Consider the following 25437-nt stretch of genomic DNA (forward strand, 5'->3'; position numbering starts at 1 on the left):
TATATTTATGAATGAGTCATGAACACATTATCAATCCGGTTGACAAAAAGAAACTTTCTAATCATTATTGGTTTTTTCACTACTTTAGATGCTATCAGCACGTATATAAGTAGGGTATATATCAGCATCAGACTCGGACGACCGAAGAGCGTAAATAATATAAAAGTCTGATTGTAATAAGACCATAATTAACCCCAAAGAAGTAATGTTAAGATTTTGCGTTTTCATTGAATAAAATAAGGTTTGTTTTAACGGATTTTCCAATATTTACTAGTGATAAATTTTTCTGTATGCTTCTACATTTTGCAGCCTGATGGTTGCTTGGTATTTTTAATAAAGGTAGTGTAATCTACAAGTTACATAATGCCAAAATCGGTTAAGCTAAGCACATTCCATAGCATATATTCTATATAATGAATCAAAATAATGTAAAAAAAATGCATAGTACTGTCTTAGAATAGTATCCATCACTATTCCTTAATTGATGCACATTTCCGAAAAAAAGTTGAATACGTCAGGGTTTAATAATACTTACAATATCATAAAATACAACATTAAGAAAGTAAGGTAATATATATCATGGAAACTGGTCAGCATCAAATGTCGAATAAATCATAATTACAATTTGAGCAAGATAATTAATTTCAGAAATAGACGATACATAATCCATAGCACGTCTCCATTGTTCATCTGTTACAATATTAGCTAATTCACCATATCTTAGACAAGTAAGTAAGGAGTGAATATGACTTTCACTAGTGAAATACAACCGACTACGAACAAATCGTTCTGGTGAAGCAACTCCTTTTGAATAACTGTTAAAAAGTATTGTACAACACATAACACAAAACGTGAATAAGATGACAGTATAAAATAATCTTTTTTTTTACAAAGAAATAGTTACAATAAGTGAATATTCTTTTCGAAAAAAATGTTTGGCTCTGTCAGAAATCGGTTAAGAAAATGAGAAAAACTTAACAAACATCTGTAAACTCATGTTCTAATCTCTTCTTTAGCTTACGGAATAAGAACAACTTGTATTATTTGATCCCTAGAATGATTTAAAATTAAAAAAATGCTTACACTTGCTATTCAGTAGTTCGAGACCTAGTGTTCTATATCTACTATGTCAAACCGCTAATTCATACAATAGGTTTTGGTTCACATAACCTATATCTAAAAATATATAACACATCTAGTAATATTATACTTTCTCTTTATTATTCTCAATGATCAGTAAATCGATTTTTATCAAAATTGCAAACAAAACTACACATTAATGACGAGAATATTCAGCAAATTATCAACCCAAGAATTTAATATATCATTGTAGTAATATAAAACAGTAAAAAGATTACAATGCACAATCACACACACACACAGAGAGAATATAAATTTATCATTGAGAGTAGCTGTTTGTTGATTTTTCTCTTACTTATACTTAAATAACAGTACATATATATACATATAAATCATTCCATATATATATATTCTTTGTTTCATTTTATCTAAGTGAATAATTATGAATAAACCGTCAAAAATGAATTCCAAGTAAAATTAAAGAAATGAATAATAGATATTCTAGAAAACTTTTTTAAAACTGAGTTCGATAATGCTTATCATCCTAGTAATAAAATCAACCAAATATCAATATAGGGAGAAAAAATGAACATACAGAATATCGTCAACTACTTTTTTTAATGGATTCATGAATAGAGGGGGAATGTAATTCATTAAGTTTATTCATATAAATATTAAAAATATAATTTCGGTTTTTATAAAGTTTCATTTAGATTTATTTTTTATTGGTTTGTAGAAGTCCATACCATATAGAATATAAATTTTTTCAATGCTATCAGCTTGATGGTGGTGATGATAAAAATAACCTTCAGAATAAAGAGATAAAAAACGCCCAAATAAAGTTGATCAGAAGAATATTAATCTGATAACTACCTAGTCCTAGTGAATCCTTTGAAGAGATTGTAAAACATTTATGGTATATTATGAACTGACTAAATTTGCAGTATATCATTTAGTGAATTTGCAAACAATGAATGAACAATAATTAAAAAAAACACCATAACCTAAAGATAACTATCTGTATAGTGTATATTAGGATTTAAACTACTGATGAGTTATAGAATAAAACGAAAAAAGCAGTTAGGTATACGACTTTCTAGTAATTTTCCAAACTACACTAAGAAATAGCGTAAATTGCTCTTACATTGCATTAGATTCAATTCAAACGAATTTCTTCTTTCTATGAACGATGGTTAACTCCTAAAATCACGCGAAAATTCAACCAATCAGAATATCGATTTCTATAAATTTGTCCCTGAGCTAACTAATGACACACTAACTAGCACTAGTAGCCTAGAGTCACCGTTAAGTCCTTATTGATACTCGATTAGGCAGCTTCTAGTGCTGCCTGCCCGTTGGGCCCAGAACATAGTAATCAGCCTGCACTATGAGAATGTTATATCTCGGGAATACATAGTTTATATACAAACATATCCGACCACATCATACCATAAATTAAAAACGAAAATAATACATGATTGAGCCAAAAAATGACTGTGAGTAGAGGGGGGGGTGATTGATAAACTGGCAACAGAATAAGGATAGTAAACCTTAGAACATAGGTTAGTCAAAAGTTCATTATATATATATATATATATATATATATATATATATAATTATCATTATAGCCCGTAAGTTACTCCTGAAAGTTATAATTCCTTTAATCTACGTCAGATACAACACTTTTATAAATACCAATTTATCCTAAATCATTAACAAGGGAAGCAGTTATTTATGTTTATCTTGAATTTTGTTATTACCAACAGACAACTTTGTTTTTCATCTAAATTTCACTTGTGCAAAATATAGTGCAATAACAATAACAATTTATTCATCTTACTTCAACTTCGGTAGTTCAAATTAATTAAATAAGTTAAAAATAAAATTCACATTAATAGGATCACTTAAAAAGTATTGGCTTGGTGTTTAACATGATTGACTAAATTAAAAGTAATAGCAACTAAACTCGAATTATTTTTGTGAGATATATTCACAGTGCAGTCTTTAAAACCCAGTAATCATAATACCAACAAGGATATTCGAAGGAGTGAGACTAGAGTCTTCTAATTCCAAATGGTCGACTAAATGATCAACAAACAATATAACATTAATAATTCAAGTAACTATACCATGTTAAAGAAATGGACAACTAAGATGTTTAAATAAATATGAATGAATAAGGAAGACGCTAAATACTAATTATCAAAGCAATCGTTTATTTTTAAAAAACGAATATGGAATACACATTTCAATCTATTAGTCAACTGGTTAATTTATATTCAGTATGATATAAATTTCCAAACTACTGACAGTCTGAAAGAATTAAGTAAATTAAGACAGTTACTACAAAAACGATGTTAGTTTTATATTTTGACTATTTATTGTCAATGAACTAGAAAGCACAAATTGAACCAAAACCAAACCTATTGATGTGTTATTTGGTAACTTTTTTACTAATTAGTTAATAATGGATATCATACGATAAGTCAATTTAAACAGATTGTTTACACTAGATGTACTTAAGAAGTAATAACTGCTACTTTATCAAGAATTAAAACAGAATAAAACTAATTCGTAACCTATAAAATATGAATAGTACAATTTTTATTCGCTATATTATATGAAAGTTAATAATTTTGAATACATGGCTTATATGAAATAATTAAAATAGAGTCTCGACCAAACATGCATCTAAAAGCAGCACATCTTATACTTATCAATAAAAGTCAAAACGTAAATGTCATTGACACCATATCGTAAAGTTTGTTTCAAACAAAAATTGAAACCGAAAACGATGAAACAGTTAAGATATTCACACATATTCATGCTTATATATACAACAGATAAGAAACAACAATATATATTCATATACCTGAATATGTGTTTGTGCAGTAAATAAATATAAAAGATTTCATTTAATTGGTGCACATATAAAAACACAATTGAATATTTGGGCTAACTCGACCAAGTTAAGTAATGCTTCAATGGGACGCAAAGTAAGCAAGAAATAATCAAGGTCTCTGTTAATCAAATAAAAAGAAAAGTGGCAAAAACTAAAACATGCTATTACAAACACGACAAGGTCAAAATTAAAATCTTTTAAAAGTTGTGAAGAGATTATACAATCAGACCCACCAATCGGGACAAGGTTCACCGTGATTTGGGCGATGGCTAGAAACAGATAGGTGAAGTAAAGTAAAAAAAAATGGGTGATAGGATGCATGAGAATTTTAAAAAAGTGGAAGTGAATGACAAAAGAGATTAGGAACAGACTAGCCAACCATGCATACATTTTGTTATGATAACTAATGTTACGGCGATGGCGTCCCAGTGCTAATCGAAGTCTGTCCTTTTTTACATAATTTAGGACCGTAAAAAACCCTCTTTAACATTGTTCAACTAGTTTCTAGCATAGGAGTGGTCATAGAGTTTGTTGGATTTGCATTTTTACACCATAACACCAAACAACCATTAAAGACAAAAAGGAACTAGACAGCTCTTCGTAAAATAGGAGTCGTCAAGGATGTGTACCTACAACTCCACCAGTAGTTCATGCTTAAAATCAGTTAGTCCGTAATATAAAGAGCTATTTTTGATAAACCATAATACATCTGAAACAATGAAGCAGAAATCTCAAAATTCCACTGGTAAAGTCATTCATGGTGGTCTTAATAACACAAGCTTTATCGTCGTATTCATCAAACGTTTTCCTAAGTTTTGTAATAAACCTCCGTTAATGTGTCTAACCAGTCCACAGGGTACAGTATTGATCAAACCCAATAATAGAATGCCGATATCCACCAAAAGTTGAATACAACGATAGCATACACATCGTTATTTTTAGTCGAAAACTATATAAATGGATAAGCATAAATACATAAAAGGCTGTAATAAACAAAAGAAGGTCCTAGATTCGTGGGAAGAAAGGAAACGTAACATTTATCCAGCCACACCCATCTCATGATGTGTTGAACCATAAAGAAGGACAATAAAAAACCAGTTCAGTTAAAATATGGGCAACTAATATGACGGGAAAGCGTAATATTTATGGTTTTTAGTTAGTTAGAGTTCCAAGAAATATTTATTAGAAAATTAAACAAATGACACATTGTTTAAGTCAGTTTTTAATAACTGAACATTCATATTCTACCGCCTAGTGCAAATATATCACTCGAAGATCAGATGGAGCTGTGATTTTGTTGTGAAATCATTTACCTTTGGGTAGCATGTTCGAACTTCCATTAAACCGCACAGCTTTGGACAGCCTGATTCTTTACATGTAAATTGTGACTCAAAGCCAGTACCCTAAACTGTTGTAGCATGGTAAATGAATCTAGATTCATTATAAGCTTCATTTAAAACTTATGAATACGGAGCACAGAAATAAAAGAAAAAAGCAGGAAATTAGCCTGAATATCAGACCAACCGACGTAAACATGTTTCCTTATGACTTGAATTCTCATAATTAAATTTGCAAACTATAATAACTGTTGACAAGCTAGATATCGATCCATAAAACCGCCTAGATCAAAACATATGTAAGATATATATTGACAAACAACTCCGCAGTCAACTAGCAATATGATTAGTTCTAAAGAGATGGCTAGACAAGATGAGGTAGTATAGGAATATAACAACTTATGGGAAGAGAAATTAAACATCACATATTAAAACCTAAAATAATAATATTAGAAAAAAATTCTATTGAGGTTAAAATTTCAAATTCTCAGATGAGAAGAGACTACTAATTGAAAACAACACTGTACATAAAATCATGATTTCTTGGTGTCGAACAGTAAAGGTTTCGGGAATTTATAGTCTGGATAGAAATCATTAACACGAGCTCATATTTATTAGCTCACCCTCAATAAACTAAATTAAAACATCGTAATATTTACTAGAACCAAAGTGTAATTTGAGTAAGCCTATAAAACATCAATGGAGATACTATTAACCATTATATAAGACAAAAGACAATAAATTAAATAGTTCATAAAAAGCCATATCACGCCATGTGAGTAATAAACTATATCAACCTATCAATAAGTGATTGACCTTACAAAAAATAGAAATAACCTCAATAAACAAGCTAATTTGTTAAATTTTAATGATATCAAAGAAGACAGAGGACGCGATACGTCTGCAGTTATTTATTAGTGGCACTATCAATAACAAACATGAGGTGAATTAATTAGACAGAATGGCACTGCTGAAAGGTTCATGTTGAGTACGCTGTTACAGATAATAAGACAGTTAAAATATAAAAAAACGATATACAACACGAACATTATTTATAAAAATGACTCATTTAATTACAAACAACCCTTAAACATTGAACAACAATGGTTTCAACAGCATAAAATCATATACACTGTTGTGAAAAACACTAAGTTACTTAGCAAAGAGAAAATTTGGACAATTTAATGGATATATTTGTTTCCTCATTATTTATTCATCTTCACAAGCGGTAGAAATTGTTAAGGTATATTGTTTCATAATTACTGATATCGAAGATAACTGAAATAGTGTACGCAAATAGTACTCTTTAACTGAAATAGCAGAACATAGTAATCAGAGGGAAAAGTAGGTTTATAATATTCAAAAAATGACAAAAACTATAGAAACGTAAAGTTGCTCAGGGATATAGTCTGTCAGACCCTAGTAAGGAACAATAAAAATAATCACAACACACATATATATATACAAAAAAAATCGATGATATCTTACAACAGTATACCGTAGGGCATAGTATTCGATAAAAGCACGAAAATAATTGATTTTCAATGCCATCAAATATGTCAGTAAGCAGTCTCTATCTTTTCTTGAGTAATAAATTTAACACGCTGGTCATTAACTAAGCTGGATGATGAAGAATAAAACTGAAAGTAGGTGGTTTACAAATAGACATTTGAAAATATAACATTCAAACTGCTTAATGAAGAAAATTAGTATTAAGGGTCGTTTTTGCATAGACTCAGATCATAAACGAATAATATGCTATTTCTAAACAAATAATCCGTAGAATATTGTATAGACAGAGAAGATAAGCAACAAACAGATTAATAATGAATATATTTTTGTTATATCCCAATGAGTAGAAAAATTGTATTTCTGACGTTTCGTGACTTAACGTAAGCCACTTCTTCAGAGTAAATAAATAACCGTAATAAAATTAAGAGAGCATACATAGTTTTCAAACTAAACTACTTGGGACTCTTGAGCACATGCATCATTCTGATGTGCACATAGTACCAGCAACATATACCCAATAAATATAGTATTTTTAACAGACAGTTTAGTGTGCATCATGCATGTAATCAAAATACTTTTGAACTAGAATATTAGAATATTAAATAATAAATAAATAGATAAGTCCATTAGCAAAACGAAAAGTTTTCTCCTATCTCACAGTTTTCATAGACCATACAACCGTAATTATAATGAACGTAAACTAAACAAAAATGACCCAACCAAGAAAAAAATGCGATTTATAAAAGTTCACTTCAATAAAATAAATGATTTGGAAGAGGAAAGAAATCGGAAAATTATAATAAATGTCTTACTATACTTATTTAAAGGACTTTCAATTTGTTGTCTCAGCACATCTAAATGGTTGATTCAACCTCCTTTTATATATGTCTCTGGGTATGTTCATTAGTCATGTAATGGGCTTAAAAGATGATTTCTTAGAGAACTTTTTCCTTGAAAAACATTGTTGACTCCTAAGTTTAAAAGGAAGTAAACACTTATTGGAACATTACATACCCTTTTTCAATCCCATTTATTTTGCATCACTCATTTCATATTTCCTCCAGGCTTAAGTTTAGTAGATTTAAATTAGGATCAATTCCAGTTTTATGTTAGTAGTTTTGCGCAATGTCCAAGACAATAAAATAAAAACGCCCCATAATCTACATATTAAATACATCAGTGTTACACCAAATTAAAGAATAAAACACTTGATAATTTCCAATAATTTGAGTATTGGATAAATTGTTAATAATAAAATAATGACATTCATAGAGTCATAATGAGTAAAAATATAAAACTCAAAAAGGTTTTCCCAATTGCAGAGAAAGTCGTAGCTGAAGTTTTTCATGCAATGTCAAACCCTATTGTGCTTCATAGTCAGGAGGGCCTAAAGATTCATTCAGAATAAACGATCAATCTAAATATCCAAACAGTCAATTTTGTTTATATCTCGTATCAAGAGCAAATATATTTAACCGTACTATTTTACATGACAAATATTATATTTTCCACATATACTAACCTACAAATAAGTACGTCTCATACAGAATCACTTTCGTCGAAACGACATGATATTAACGTGACCAGATCTATTTTTATTATACTAAAAATAGTGTACTTTATATTCTTTGTATCACCGAGACGTTTGTTAATTTATTTCATTTGCTTCTTTAAAGAAGTGGCACACACGAAGTTAGTGAGTCATAGCTCCACAGAACCACAGCGGACATTCATAAAGTCTATCATTATTTATAGAAATGAAAATAACATCAAGCCTTAGAAGCATCATTTCATTCAAATTATACTAAAGACACAAAAATGTGTAAGTATGATATAGTTAAGACGTTACAATGTTACTAAGTGCAGCAATAAACTAATATATAATGAAGAGTAATACTCACCCAGCATGCAAACGTGTACACTCATCTACATCTGTATAACGAGCATCTGATAAAATTTTTCGCATAAGTGGAGTACAAATACGTTGACCTATCACTAGTTTTTCTTCTTTTGTTATACCATATTCCTATGAATAAGGAAAACAGAAAGTATAAACTTTTTTTTTCTTGTATGTGACGAACAGTAGAAGACGAAGACAAAAATGGTATTGAATAAAGAAACATTAAGAGTTCTTATCGTAACAGTTTCACTTGAATTAGTATGTAATTAAGACAATAACAGTGGTAGTCACAAAACACAAGTACTTCAGATTAGTTTCATCAAAAGTTTCAAATTTTAAAGAATTGGAATGAAGTCCGCTTTCGTACGAAACGCAATAAATTATCTCTTGGAAAAAAAGGATAAAAAATAAACCTTTGTTATTTATCGTATTGAGACGAAATCTAAACCCCAATTGTGGACGAATACATTGTGCAACAGTCCGCTCCATGACACTCAAAAACTGCAGGATTAAGTCACTGACGGTAGACAACATAAGAATAACGGTAACTTAATATAAGCCATCGAAACATATCATATATGTGATCAAACTGACGAGTGAGCAATATTGCCTTATCTGATCATGGCCTTTTTAATTTACAATTTGTCAACTGTTCTCTTATTGTTAACAATATTTTTTACCCTATTAAGAACTGGAACAATTTAAGCAAATTTAATTAGTCTTGACGCTTTATATTATAAGGCTTTTCTGTTTAGACAATGTGACATACTATAGCCTATTGTTCATTTAGCGATTTGGTTTCTAGAAAAACAAAGGAGATAATAAAACCAATGTGAAACACTGATGTTACCAAACGGCTCAACTAATAACAGTCAAAACAGATGATATTCAAACTGTTTAAGGCAAATGATTATGGTTATTGACAAATTTCATCAATCTCAGCAGCGAGTGAGCACTTGGAGATGCGTTGTTTGTACTTGCTTTACTCTCTGTAAGAAGATAAATAAATTACTGTCAAAGTGAGGAATGTAGATTGTTTCAGTAAAAAGCATTAACCCTATTCTGTTCGCAGTCTCATACCTAGGGATTAATTGACAATGTTTTTTGGCTGAGAATGATATCCAAAAACAAATTATATTTACGAATTCGACCGCCAACTAACCGATAAATTTTATTGAAATATTACGAAAAATATCTTTTTTTCTTAACAAGCATCAGTAGATGATAGTTTTAATATTTTACCAAACATAATAGTTAGTACAGCTAATCAGCAGAACGTAAAATTCATGGTAGGAGAAACATCAATGGACCAACAGTAAATACATAACTGCAGTTCTTGATTTATTTTACTTAGGTTCGAGTATATACGATTCATTTTCGATGTTGCATTTATTTACTATCATTTCTTCTTCCATATACACAAAATTAAATACAAGTCTGTAAAAGCTGGGAGCAAATTTAAAGTAATTTGCAGTCAAATTAAAAATTAAATTGTTGCCGCTACATAATATAAACTTGAACTTAAATTACATTACTAGTTTTATCACTATAATGGTTATAAGCATGTTAGATTACCTGTGGGACAATAATGTCAGCTAGCGACTTTGCACACATAAAGAAATCTTGCACTTCAGATTCTAGTAAAATGCCAGAATTATGTTGCAAATCATATTTTATGTTGTCATATATATCTGAAATTTTAGAAAGATCATATTCTCCTTCAGGAGATCGAAAATCTTTTAATAGCTTTCCCCAACGCCTGAGCAATAGGTCCCAACTTTCACCCTGATACAAGTGTATTCGACTGCGTTCTTTGGAACTTCGCGAGAGCCAAGCAAGACGATTAGATAGCAGACGAACATGTTCAAACAGGCGACCACAAGCTTTATATGGGCTTGAAACATACTGCATAGCATTGATTATGGAACGTGCGCCAGTAGGAACAAGAGTAGCAATATCTTCAGCGGTGAAATCGCTGTTTTTTGACATCACTTCATTGATTCGACGTTTTACCATCTGCTGATAGTGACGACAATCGTTATCATTATCTAAAAGACCGTTCGTATTAGCTGACTTGACCATCTGAACAAGGATTGGTGGTAATTCCCCTTCTAATGCCAAGAAACCTTTAGCAAAAGCTGCAGCTGTCATTTGGACCCGACCCTCGTCAGACGCGTATATCTTCAAATCATGCCGATAAGTACTGTGTAATCGTAATAATCCAAGACCAGGATCTTTACCGTAGTGGCCATCCCCACCTGGATAAATACACCGAAAAGCTTTTCCCAGAGTTTCTGCTTGCTGCTTGCCTGCGGCTGTTAATTCTCCACCCCATTTCGCGACAACTAGTAAGCAAGGTTGGGTGTTGTCACATTCGTCAGTACAGTCACATGATATTGGAATACTACCTAAAAACAGATCATTTTGTATCCGATGATTTCGGAAATTTGTTTCACTTCTGACAAATAATCTAATAAAATTATCAATACGCGTGCTTGTTCATTCATACGATAATGAAAGTGATTTCATGTACTACGTAATGGTCACCAAAAAGTGATCTTGTTTCACAACAGTAAGCATAGTTACTTTTCCCAATAACCTACTTTAATAGACAAGGTAGATAAGAGTAATTTGACTCACATTTGCAATTCTATTGAAATACTGTCGTTAACTAATTACATCAGTGATGAACTTCTTTTAAACCAAATATTTGTGAAATCTAATCCACCAAAACCACTTCTGCATAATGACATAACCCTAACTGTATTACTCACTGAAAAGATATTTGGCTTATATAAATAACTAGATGAATCTCTAAAAATATAAAGTGAATACAGCAATTTACAGAAAACAAAAAGTGATCACTTCAGTATACGTATTGTTTTGCGCAGAAGAAAAGGTTATTCATTATTACTGATCTCCAGACCTTATGCTTCTACTAGTTAATTAGTTAAATAGATAAGAAAAGAAACGATGTATGGATAGGACTAAAATAGTAATTCTAAATTCAAAAGATTTTGAATACCAAGCAACAAATTAAATCCAAACTACGATTACTAACCGTTCGAGCATTTCCTGTTATCTCACCACTGAGTTTATATATAGACTGAATCAACAGTCCAAAAATATTCTACTACACTAGTGTTAAGTTTGACGATTGTCGTTCTCCACCTAAATGTGTTTGAAGAAAATGTAATCTAGTCGAGATACTTTGGTGGAAAAGAGTTATTTTGGAGTATTAGTTGCTAATCGTGGAACGACCAAGTGAGAAATGTTGAGGTTAGGCACAAAGTACTAGGCAAAAAAGGAAAATCAGTTGATGAGATTGCGGACATTCAGTTGAAGTGGTTAGGATATGTATTATGATATGATGCCCAAACATTAGGCATAACAGTCAGGTCTATATTGATCGAAGAATAAGTGACCCATAGGCTTATTTGGTTCAACTCCCTATGACATTTTACCATGTTGGTTTTGTGCTCATATTCCGTATGTAAGTATTTCATTTTATTGCATGAGAAACTATTCATCTAGCTATTGGTCTTGCCTTTGATTTCTGATCATTTGGAGGCTTAATTCAATACTACAGTCTCGAAAGTAGCCATCACTAGAACACATTATATCATTACGTTCACCAATGGATTAGCATTCCGTCTATTGATTTTAACTTTCCCGAATTTCATCTCATAAAATCACAGAAAACCATCTCAATTACACCGGACACCGCTTTCCTCGACGCACAATATTGCCCCCCAAAAAAACTGGAATTGGATAAGCCAAGACAGGGCCTTTGGGATAATCGTGATTGATAATTGGAGACACTGGGTAACACTTGCACAGAATCGGTCACAATGGTGGGGATGCATCTATTCTTCAGATTTTGAGATTGAAAAATATTTTTTATGTCTTATTCGGTGAATCAAATCCTTCCTTCTGGATCATGTTCTTTAGTCAGTCACTTCTACTATCGTTGATACAACTACTTTCAGCATTTTGGTATTCATCTCAGTGTCCTAGCGTGACATCCTAACTTGGATATGTTCTATGTTGATTTCGACTGACCGTCTAACTAAAATTGATACTTTAGATCACTAACAGGTCTAAGACTATTACGTGGAAAAGACATGTACATTCATAGGTAAAAAATTTCGATAAAGTTACATTTACAATAGAAAGAATCGAGTGCTGAATATGATCAATAACATAGTTTTTTCGTGAAATCTTTTGAACAGGGCTTCTAGTTCTCACTGAATGCGGATACTGATATTTTTACTAAAGTTGAATAGTGGCTAGTCACGCAATCCAGAACACGCATTACGACTCACCAGCTGGATGTACTTACATCCTAATGTTGAAGCTGATTATCAAACTTCACTAAAAAACTATGTAGCAGTATCGAGATGCACTAATTTCTCCGAATTTAGATATACTAACGGTTGCTGAAACTAGTACGGGTTATGTAGGCTTCAAATGCATAAAAAAGCTGAAACTTGGATGTTTTAACTAAATAAACACCAATAAAAACCGATTTGAGAATACACAGTGCATAAACACGATTGTAAAACAAAGTTCACATTCTCATGAAGAGGTATACAAGAAAACTGACACACAAGCTCACTTGAATAACCGATCTTTGATCCTTTACCAATTCCATGAGGTTGATATTTTAACTGAATTTTACGGTTAATTCCACTAAATGACCCATACATTTCTAAAACATATCTAGTAATAAAGTAAAAGAAATATGAAATCAGAAATCACTTAATACTTATAATAAGCGAAAAGTAGTGACTAAAATTTAATGATAAATTAAGCTACCTACTTTATACTGTCTAAGTTAGAACCCTTTTTATAGGCAATAATAACCATTACATACAGTCACTTCCACAAGATCTAGAAATATGCTGTTCGTCCAAGAATTTCATGACACGATTCCACTTTCTTTTATGAAAAGCAATTACATTGTGACTTTAAAGTCGTTAACCACCGATCACGATTATTTCCTGGACTAAAACCAAACAGTAGTGAATTCATGAGTTTGGTCATTCTGAAGACTATTCAACACAAGCACTCCAGCCAATAAATATTTATAACCATGTTAATTTATTTATGATCTTTGCCCAGTACTTTTGACTTATAATCATATAACTGTAGCTTGATCATATCTTCATAATGTTTCGAAAATATTTTTAAATTCTTGAGACCTATCTATCTCTATCATCTTACACGGCAACTTTCTATATTCATGTAGTGAAAGAGAATAGATGGTTCAACAGACAGCTTTGTATTTATTTAGAATTCCAACATTTACCGATTTACAGATGAAACAATTTATCAAAAGCTAGGCAAGTTTGATGTATACACATTACGACTTTCTCGGTCATCAATTAATGTCGCCTAATACAACTGACTATAAAAGTAGAATAGTCAAAAATTCAACCAGTTTATTAAGCGTTTAAGATACTAATTAGAGCAGACTGATCCTAAGGGGACATAATGGATTTCGATAAGTGATAAGAACAGTATTAATAAAATCTTGTTGTGAGAGTCGGTACATTCCCGACGTTAATATTAAGAACGGTAATTAATAATTTGGGGACTATATGGGCTAACCAGTCTAGTAAGTACCTCGTTGGCATTAAAATCCATAGGTACTAGGCTCGAGCTTCGGTGTCAACATCAACACGAGTGGAGGTACATACAGCCTACGAGTTCCAAATAAGACAAAACATGTGTCGTAGTTTACACCGCGATAGGCAATTCAAAAACACAAAAAGCTCTCCCACTGTTAGAACATTGTAACTTATGCTAAAGTTATCAAAATTCTGACATAAATCTACTTATTCTACCCTAAAATATCAGAAAATATCCATACTTTTACTATGACATACTATGTCGTAGAACATTAATATGTTCCGGAACACTTGATGACAAAAGTAATGTACTTCTTACAGAAAATAAGAACTCACTTAAGTTGTTCAAACTTTGGCTTTATTCGAAGAAGACAATTATCTGTACATTGACCAGAATCAATTTCTTCCAAAATGGATCGTACAATATCTAAAATTTCTTGCAACTGGGTAGGACGTTTGATTTTCAATTCACGAGCCCAACCACCAGCGTACTTAGTGAAAAATGAGAAAAATTTCTGATGACAAACTTCCATTTTCATTTTCTGTTTTGGTGTCCTGTCACCATGACGAATGACAGCGATTACACAACGAAGTTCCATTATTGCTCCACAAGTTGTTGGTACCAGAGGAGTATCTACATCCGTACCTGGAGGCAAGTTAGTCGGCAAACACAATCGCGGTGCTATTTTTCGAGTAATTAACACACCGAGAATGTGACTACAGTCATCATAGTACTTTTTGGAAGATTTTACAAAAGAAAATCCATTTACATCACAAACGTAGGACATTCCATTAGCCCGAAGAAGGTCAAATCCACAGATTTGCTGCCGAACAGCTTTTGCCACTTTCTTGGCAATGATTTTCTCTCTAGGTGTTAGTATCACAGGATATCGAACTTCTTTACCTTCGTGATCCCGTTCTACTTTCCCATCTAAGGCAGGAGATTTTCGAGCCTCTGCATGAGCATAATCATCCGCGACCGTGTAAACCTGAGTGGGTTGCAATAGCCAAGTTATCATGAAGTTAACGTTAAAATTGCTTTGTATGATATAACGATGATCTTAACACTATATCTAAACCAACTAAATTCCAGATTTAGTGACTATCAAATACGAGCGGACTTTTAAATCCCTGCAATTTTACACGATGGAGTTTAACATAAAAGCAGTCAAAGACTAAAACGCTGCCTACAACATATAAGGATATCCTTGGTCGACGGTATCCTAATTTTAGTGCCCAAAGGACCGTTCATAGCACAAATGATTAGGTCCGAAGAATAAGAGCTTTCTAATCTTCATCGGCTATGAGAGACCAGTAAAGTCGAATAACTAAAAAAACTGTCGAACATATATACTCCGGAATTAAGAAATGAGACAGTAGCTTGTTTGAAATAAGAACTTAGAGTGAGGGCTTCAAAGTAACTGGTAGATGATTCACAAGTAATCATAGTAACGATGTCGATAAACTGAAAATAAATTTTATGAACGTACACGGAAGAAACTCTTACATTAAGATAAATGATTAAAATAAAATCATGACTACACTTGGTGACTAAGAGTAATAGTGAGAAAAAGAAAAAATAAATCAATCACTTTCTTCACTTGTACTACCAAGGCAACTGAAAGTTATCACATAACATCCTAGATACCAAAGTTTGGTTTTAACTCTCAGACTAGCACGGTGTCTGAAAATTCAAGGGACTCAAAACCATATCGTTTACAAAGAATCCTGAAAGTCCTTTTCATTTCTGCTTTTTTTACGAATCGCATCAAACAATGAGATCAGATAGAGTTGTCTTATAATCGTTTGAAAAATATAATCCAAGGAACTCTTTCAGTAAACTAAGCAGTTTTTTTATTTTTTTCATGATTTTAACGATTCTATTTTCGCACTTATGCTTAAAGAGAGATTTCACTAACAATGACTCAAAAATTATTAAACGTACATATTAAGGCTAAAGAATCTCTGGTTTGTTTTATTTCGATAAGCATATCTTCAGTAGGTCTAATTACAAAAAATCCAGGGAACGTGATGTATTTTTTTATGTCTCATTAAAATCAGTCAGACAGTCATACACAACGTAAGACCTAAGACATATCAATCCAGACTGCCAAGCCCTATTAGTACAACGAAATTAAATTGCCAGGGTAAATTCTAGAGTAGTAGAGGTTTTCATCAAATCGACTGATCTTATTAGCGTCTTGGAACATGATCGGAATTCACAGACGTACACTCAGTTCATTACATCCTGTTACTTTTGTTATTTTTGTTGCTTAAATCTGTATACAGCACCAAATGGATAAGACTACCTACCAGCTCATTTGTTCCATAACAAGAACAATTAACCTCTAGCGTCAAAGCGTTAGTGCTCATTTAACAAAATAAGATCGGAAATATATTCACAGAGAATAACGTCATTAGATCATTCTAAGTAATATAAGATCTGATAACGCAATACAAACTGTCGAATCGCACTGTCATTTCAATCCACAATATACTGACAATTTATACGATATTATCATATTAGCTAGTCATATTTACCTAATGTACACAAAAGTTTACAGTAGTTATTATCCAGTGTTTTCAAATTTACCCCCAAATAAAAATGTCAGAATATTAGTCATAGATCTAACTTCTACTAAAAGTATTATTGGAACGAAATTCTTATCTTTGTGATAAACTTCTTAGTTGCAGGTTAAACTGTTATGTTAAAACCCCTTCCATAAAATTTCATGACATATGTTAAAAAAGGAAGCAGCGCAAAACAGTAGGACTTTACAATTCTTGAAGTGTTATTTATGCCAAAAATATAATGAAGTGCACCTGATGAAAACCTGTCATGGAGTCGAAACTATCTTCATTATACACACAAAATATCTCACATCATACACAAAAATCATCGTACCTTAACATCGGTACCATCCGTTGGCATAAATTCCTCATACATATACGATCCATTTGTTCGAATATTGCTGTGTGGAAAGTACTTGCTGCTGCGATTTCCAACTTTTCGAAAGAGACGCTGACTGCCTCCTCCAGCGCTACTAGGGAAATAGATGTAGATATTATGATCTTCAGCATGCAAAGGTTTTTCTACGAATGGTTTGTGAAAAACCTCACCATTAATCTGAAATAAAAATGTATACTTTATCCAACAGGTACCTCAAAAAAAAACAAAGAAAAATTTAAGCTAGACAAACTTATTAGTGTGATAATAAACTGGCAAAAATAAAATTAAGGACGACAGAAAATTGTTTGCACAAAAATAAGAACTCATAAAATCGCAAGAGTTCAAGTAGTGGAACTAGGTTATCACTTTATATTGTTTTAATCGTATCAGCTTACTCAACATTTTTATACAAATTACGTTTCTTAATGACCGAAGCAACTTGACAAGATCACTTAAGATTTCTAAAAGTCATAAAATTTCATGTTGCTGACAGCCCATATAAAATATTCGGTAACTATCAACTAAACATCTAACAAAGGAATAGACGAATAATCAAAAACACTTTACTCAACACTAAAATAAAAATTTTTTTTACCATAGTAGACAGGATAAAAATACTCTTAAAAGTGGACACAATTAATATATTTATGACATTTCTCAATATTTTACAAGCAAATTTATGAGGGTGATTCTTTTCATTCATTTACTTTACACAAAGCTAAACTAATCAAAACATTTTGCCAAAATTTTGCATGAGACTACGCTTAACACGGTAAAATAACTGGTTTGGAAAAATTGTGACAGAAAACGGAAATAAAGGCAGTTTCATAACGTGTGCTTAGGTAAGCGTTGGTTTATCGTTGTTTACCCCGCCATTCGAAGAAAAGCTAACTACATGAAATTTATCTTCAAAGTCAGTCAGTCAATCACAACGTAGAACTTCGTACGTACGTACATCAGTTCGAGTTGCCATACCACATTAGCACAGAGATGAAGTTGTCGATTCAAATCCCATATTGGTAGAAGTAGTAAGAGTATAAGTATTATGTGAAAGATAAGGGTTTGAAGATGTTATTGAAGGAGTATAATACGGTGAAATAAATTTGGAAAGAGAAAAAGGATACGGACATGAGGAATTCAGAAGATTAGAATTCCGTAGAACACAAAGAGTGGATGCACCTTCGCCATTGCAAACGATTTTGAGCCATGTCATTCAAGGTCTCTAACCATCGATTGCTATCATCTCGCGAATCCCAACCAGGTAGTCTACACCTACCAACACGGCCCAGTCCACTTGTCAGCGACTTCATGGATTTATGCCATGTTTTGGTCTGGCCGCTCCTAGCTTTCTTCCAACCTGCTCCTACACCATAAAGCATTGCACGTCGGGGCAGTCGGTGGTTGGGCATACGTAACACATGTCCCAGCCATCTCAACTGATGAAGTTTCACTACATCAAGCGATTTGCCATCCTTACCTAGTACCCGTTTCCTAACATCTGCATTACTTACCCGGTGGTCCCAGGATATACGAGCAATGCGTCGAAGACACCTATGATCGAATACTAGTAGCCTACGAATATCCTCTACTCTTATCGGCCATGTTTCACTGCCATAAAGTAGGATGGAACGAACTGCTCCACAGTAAACCCGTCCTTTTGTTGCTAGACGGATATCTCGCCTACGTTATAAATGGCGCAAGTTGGCGAAAGCTAGACGAGCCTTCTGTATCCGTGTTGAGATTTCGTCACACACCAGACCACAAGGGCTGATGAGACTCCCAAGATAAGTGAAGCTGTCAACACGCTCAACTACTTCACTCCCATTCATTAGTTCAGGTGTCGATGCAACCCAATCCTGAAGTAACATTTTGCACTTCGAGGGAGAGAATCGCATCCCGAACATGCCTGCATTGTTGCTTATAGTGGTCAGAAGACTTTGCATTTTGTCAGCGTCTTCACCGAATAAAACTATGTCGTCGGCGTATTCTAAGTCAACAAGTGAATCTCCCGGTAAAAGTTCAACTCCAGGAGATTGAGATGATGAAAGTGTTATCTCCAAAAGCATGTCAATGACAAAGTTAAACAAGAATGGGGAGAGTGGACAGCCCTGACGAACACCACTTGAGGTAACCAATTCTGATGACAGTTCGCCATAGGCTCTAACTCGACCAGTTGTGTTCGAGTAGAGAGCCTTTATGAGGTTAATGTACTTCTTTGGTACTCCTTTCACTGACAAACACTGACATAGAACCTCACGATCAACGGAGTCAAATGCCGCCTTAAGGTCAAGAAATACTACTATTGTGGGACGTCTGAATGTATGTCTGTGTTCTAGGATTTGACGTAGAGTGAATATCTGGTCTATGCAACCACGTCCAGGTCGGAAACCAGCCTGGTTTTCTTTAGTCTGCTCTTCACGAGCTTTGGATAGGCGCCTAAGTATTATTGAAGCTAATATTTTAGACAGTATATTAGTCAAACTGATTCCTCTGTGATTGTCACAGAAGGACTTTTGTCCTTCCTTATAGACTGGCACAATCAGTGATTGGGACCAGTCAGATGGAATTACGTCCAGTTCCCAGATTCTACCTAAGACCTCAGTCAATCTCGTTGCTAATACTGGACCACCTTGCTTAAAAATCTCAGGGGTAAACCTGTCAGGGCCTGCGGCTCCCCCTCGCTTTAGATTTTCTATAGCTTTTTCAACCTCGTAGAGAGTTGGAGGACTTACCTCAATTTGCCATTCAGGACGACTGGGGATCGTGGGTAACTGAAGTGTGGCTGAAAGCCAGTTGAACTGATCCCTAAAGTGTTCTGCCCATCGATTCAATCTCCTGGATTGAGAATGAATGATATGCCCATCTTTGTCTGAGATAGTTTCGCTAATAGTTGGGTTCCTAATACCGGTTTCTTTAATAAGTCTGAATAGCTGTCTGCTGTTACCTATTGCCACTGCCTTTTCCATCTCTCTTGCTTTCGCTATCCACCACTGTTCACCATCATTGCGTAGGCTTCTTATTAGCCTTCGCTTAAGCTGACTCCGCTCTTCGTTATGGTCAGAGCCAGGTGGGATGAGTTTTCGAGCATCTATCAGTGTGGTAGATGCTGCCGAGATTCATTGTTTCTCCCTAACCTTATGGTTTACCTTACTAGCGGATATCACTGCTGTTTCCACAGCTTTACGGATGTCATTCCAGCCTGCTTCGGGGTGGGCAAAACTTACATGTCTGTCTAACTGTTTTTCCAGTTGTTCCTGAAATATATTCTTAACTTGCTTATCATTACGTAGAACCCTTAGAGGCTTCCCTGTAGTGTCTTTCCTACGTCCAGTAAGACGCAGACAGATACGTGCTCGCACTAGAGCATGATCTGAGTCTAAACATGTGCTCCAGAATGAGCGACAGTCTTCTATCGAGCCCCTCCATCGGTGGCTGATAGCGATGTGATCTAATTGGGTCCAACGTTGGGACGAATTCGGGGGTCGCCAGGTCAAAAGATGTTTTTCCTTATGCTTGAAGTTAGTATTTGCAAGAAATAGGCGGTTATCTGAGCACAGCTGCAACAGACGGTCGCCATTATCTGTTCTTTTAGCCACGACACCATAAGATCCACCCAGGTGTCTTTCCCTTTCACTTAGTTTACCTACTTGAGCATTAAAGTCACCTGCCACTATTACTACATCAGAACGCCTAGCTTTTCGGAGGTCAGAAAGTTTCCTGTAAAATTCATCTTTTATATCGTCTGAGCTGCAGTCAGTGGGAGAATAGGCAGAGACAACGAAGAGGCAACGACGGGTTTCCCTATCTTTCCGAGTCCTTACTGATCCGTTTAGTCGGACAGCGTATAGACGACTGTCTACTGGGATCCAGACTAAAAGAGCTAGTTCTGCCCTACGACTTAATGCTATACCTACTCCAGCGAGGCCACGGGAAGCAGCATCAGGGCTTCCAGATACACGAAGCGTGTATCGAGATGGTTCTTTATTTTGATTAGGTGAGGTCAAATGAATGACACTACTCAGATCTTGTATGCGTGTTTCGGAGACGCAGCACACATCGATGGTGTAAGATTCTAGAGTCCTAGCTAAGGAAGCCTATTGTCCTATTCGGCACGATGTTCGGACATTAAAAGTTCCTACATGTAGTTTAGAGCGTGGTTTCAGGAGACCAGGAATAACGTTCCGTGCACTTGAATCGTTTGCCCTAGCGGTGCGAGGTGATAAAAGGACGTGGGAAGGGTTAGTCGTGGAAATAAGAGAGTTATTAGGAGTAGGAAGGATTTGAAAGTGACCAACTTGGTCTCGTGTGCTGTTACGGGTATGAGGGCTAATATCACTTCCCGGCTGCCCACATCATGAAAGGGTATTTCTTGAGGGACCTGAAAAAGAAGTCGGATTAATGTTGGTCTTAACGACCTGGGAGCGTGACTGCAGTGCCCAGGGGACAACTGCTTGAGGCCGGTCACGCACGGCCTTTTTGTGGGGGATTTTCGACGTGTTAGCTCCGTTCTTCAAAGGACCTTACCGCCGGAGACGGAAATCCGTGGGATAAGGCGAGGTGTGCATTTTTAGGGTCGACCTTTTCTAACCCCACCCCTCCTTGTGGGAAGGCAGCATCGCTGTCATGCTGGTTGTCTGAAGGAAACACCTTACTGCTGTCACACCTCTGTACAGTCGGCAGTACGACTTCGCCTTCGGACCTTGGGATTGCTGCTTTTAGTCTTACCGCTCTTCAACCGACCTGTCTGGCATGGTAGGACCTCGAGGAACGATTGTTCCAGCCAGCATAGCTCGATTGCTTCATCACGATAGGCAAGCCCAACCACCACGTAAAGGTAGCAGCAACGGTCGGGAAATCAAATCAAGTAGAACACAAAAGTTCATTAGGTCGCAAGATTTCTAGGCGCTTATTCATGGTCAAACTGAATTAACATGAGCATAAGTCGCCAAAAATATCTACAATGTTTAGTCAAGGCAACGTAAACTGATATTTATATGATATTCCAATTATGCATGTTAGTAAGATGCGACGCTAGGTACACATCTCACGAGAAAATAGATAAAATATTTTAAATGCAATAAATATAACGTCGTATGACAATCTCACTGAACTTCATCTTACATAAAACATACATTTTATCAAACGAAACAGACCAACACTACCAGGACTTTTATTTAAGCGTTACCTTTCTGATCCCTATAAGTTATGAAAACCTGGCTGAATAGAACTATATGACAGGTTATTAGGTGTAAGCATGTAGCGAAACTACTCTACGATAATGGAATTGGTTGGCTACATCCAAATAATGTCCGTTCTGCTCACAAAAGCTACTCAGGTAAAGAAAAATTTCGTTTGTGAATATACAGATGACTGATCGAGATTTTGGTACCTTCACACACATTACATTAATATTCAAATAATATTTATATTTTTATCTAAGCTGAAAAGTTCTATGGGTTTAAAACCCTTCTCAGATATGTTAAGAAAGGTAAAAAAAAACATTAATAGCCTGGAAACAACATGCTAACTATGCAAATCCTCAACCCATCTTGATGATACATAACATGTAAAACAAAGTGGTAAGAGGTGAATCTCCAGTTTTAGGTGATGCTTGTTGTCTTTGAGGCAGAATTGACTCATTAAAAGCTATAGATAGGTTTAATAGTAATTGTCAGAAAGCTCCAAAATCCTATTTTTAGAACCCTGATAACCCCCTTTCGTTACACACGAAGATCTACTAAGCCATAACGAATAAAAAAGGCATGTTTGAACGCCAGACGAATTTCTCGTGAGACTATGATCGATGGAAAACCTTTGGGCAACGCTAAGGTGATCTTAGAATGTCCACCTACTCACTAGGGTTTAATTAGGGTTATAGATTTGTGTGAGGAATTAGGAATAGTATTTACAGTTAAACGTTAGGGTTAGGAACTAGATTTAATGTTTTCATCAGGAATCGATATCAGCTATAATGCCAAAATGATATTCAACCAAATGAGTGAATAAATCTCGTGCCAAAATTTAAGACATGCTATCTTAGTTATGATGAGTTCGTCCATAAATCATAATTTCGCCGGATTTCCTTGGGCTTACAATTGAAAGTGCTGAGGTTTCTCTAAACGTCTAATCTCTCTACTAACTGCAAGTCTTATATTCCAGAACAAATATTCATACCCATACTACAATATTAAGAGGTACTATTCAATACTGTTTACCTGAAAATAAGACGTAGTGGAAATTAGTTAGCTAATAAAATCCACTTTCATCATTAGGCAAAATGACTTACTTCAATTGAATCGTCAAGCTCAACAACTTTCACTGGGTTTTCCGATGTCCTATCAACAAATGCATATCTCGGAACTGGAACACCTTCTCTCGTCAAGCACTCATAAACCCTTCTTCTGTCCATTAAAATGTATTGGGACTCAAGATCATTGACAAGGTAGGGTTTCCGAAGCTTCGAATAAGCAATAGCTTTTTTGAGGGGAAATCCTTCGGAATAAAAACTGACCAGTGCATCACAGATGGGCCATGACTCTATTGGTGAATCTAATATCATTTTCTCGTCAAATATTATTATCTTAATGTGCTGAAACTTGTCCATTCTTCGCAAAATTTCCTTCATTGGTTTTGACATGGCTTTCTTTGCCATTGCACAAACTCCTATCGTGACAACTACATCACTGTCGTCTGCCCTCTCATTCATACCTTAGTCACATAACTGTATGTAGCGCCTTGAAAGTACATTTTAAGCACCTGAACGTGAAATTGACGTATCTAAACACACAAACATCAAAAAGGAAAAACTTCACTTTGCTAAAATAGAAATAATATGTGTATTCTACAAAAAGTAAGGGATCACCATCACATGAAATTCTTTTTAAAATTATGTTAAATTACCTCTGAACTATGTAATATTATTAAGCCATAGAACATTATTTAGGGATATTGGAGAGAAGTGTCTTTAGTGGCAATACATATATTTGTACTTCTGCCTATATTCGTACATAAGCCAAAGGTCTAAGAGAAGAGGCAACATCTGAGTATTATGGACAAACAGTAGTACTACATCAAGGATGAAGGATGACTATAGTAAAGCCTAGGAGGAATGATATACTTGATATGTTATTTACAATCAACATAGACTCTATCTCAGTGCACAGCAGTTATGAGTTTTTATGAGTGATCATAGAGACGTACTGAACATTAATTATTCTCTAAACACTATACCATTGAACTCTAAAGCTGTAATAATGTATCAGAGCTGAAAGTTTGGCCAACATACCTGGAAGCTCACTGAAACTCTTATTCGATGTTTACTGTGGGAACCTTATTTTACCGTAAATAATATTGACGTTGAGCTTTCTGACTTACACCACAACCTGACATATTGCCTTGACTGCATTTGTCAAGTCATTGGTCATGTAGCTTATAACACAAATAAGTGACAGAACACTTTAAAACCTTCAAGGGACAACTGAGAAATCGAAACACCGCTACCCAAGCATCATGAAGTGTATAAACTTCAGAGTATACTTAACTTGATGGACAGAAATGCTTCATTTAAACGCAAGTATCTTATGAATATAGAAAATAAAGGCCTAGATAGTGAAAGCAAGGGTTGGGTGTGGGATTAGTCGCCTAATTCCACAGATAACCAACTCGCTAAAACACGCTAACCAGAAAAATTATTCAAACCATTTAAACTCTGCCCTTGAAGTTAGAGGGAAGAATTATGACGCCTTGTCATAAAAGCCTAGTTCTTTCGGAAGTCGCGATGCCGAAACCAATAATTAAGGTACATGGAATGCTCGTACAATGTGGGAGCCCGGGAGAGTCTTTCAAGTTGCTGCAGAAGCCAATTTTAACGGCCACGGCATCATAGACTCGCGCTCACAATTCTTCGCGGTGGTTAAGGCACTACCGTGCAGATTCAACAGGTACGAAACACCTAGTATGTTTATTAGCGAAGTTTCAGAACCTAACGAAAGTCTAAAACGCGGAGATCTAACCGATCGACAACGTTTGAATCAACTCCTTGACAATATCGACCTGCAATATGGTTCTGAGACAGACATGTTGTTAAGGATGAGAGAATAGAATAATAGAACGAGGTTCCCCAA

The 25437-nt window shown here is 34.6% G+C and overlaps 2 protein-coding genes across 3 annotated transcripts; both read right to left on the reverse strand.

Annotated features, from left to right (window-relative positions):
• Positions 1-577: 577 nt before the first annotated feature.
• Smp_182270 (hypothetical protein) lies at positions 578-841 on the reverse strand (the record flags this gene model as incomplete). The annotated part of the gene is made up of 1 exon (XM_018789561.1): positions 578-841. One exon carries the CDS (start codon positions 839-841, stop codon positions 578-580), a length of 264 nt encoding a protein of 87 aa, XP_018654993.1.
• Positions 842-3991: 3150 nt separating this feature from the next.
• On the reverse strand, positions 3992-24039 carry Smp_045860.1 (putative histidine acid phosphatase; the record flags this gene model as incomplete). 2 transcript variants are annotated; one of them, XM_018789562.1, is made up of 7 exons in its annotated part: positions 23601-24039; positions 17270-17491; positions 14701-15353; positions 13377-13453; positions 10307-11139; positions 8733-8857; positions 3992-4100 (listed from the first exon to the last, which is right to left on the reverse strand). In XM_018789562.1, the coding sequence occupies exons 1-7, from the start codon at positions 24018-24020 to the stop codon at positions 3992-3994; spliced, it is 2439 nt and encodes an 812-aa protein (XP_018654995.1). In that variant the 5' UTR covers positions 24021-24039. The 2 variants fall into 2 exon arrangements, with proteins under 2 accessions (XP_018654995.1, XP_018654994.1); XM_018789566.1 differs by having other exon boundaries at positions 17270-17526.
• Between the last annotated feature and the right edge of the window lie 1398 nt (positions 24040-25437).

This window comes from Schistosoma mansoni, chromosome W (genome assembly GCF_000237925.1).
Source record: "Schistosoma mansoni strain Puerto Rico chromosome W, complete genome".
Lineage (NCBI taxonomy): Eukaryota > Metazoa > Platyhelminthes > Trematoda > Strigeidida > Schistosomatidae > Schistosoma > Schistosoma mansoni.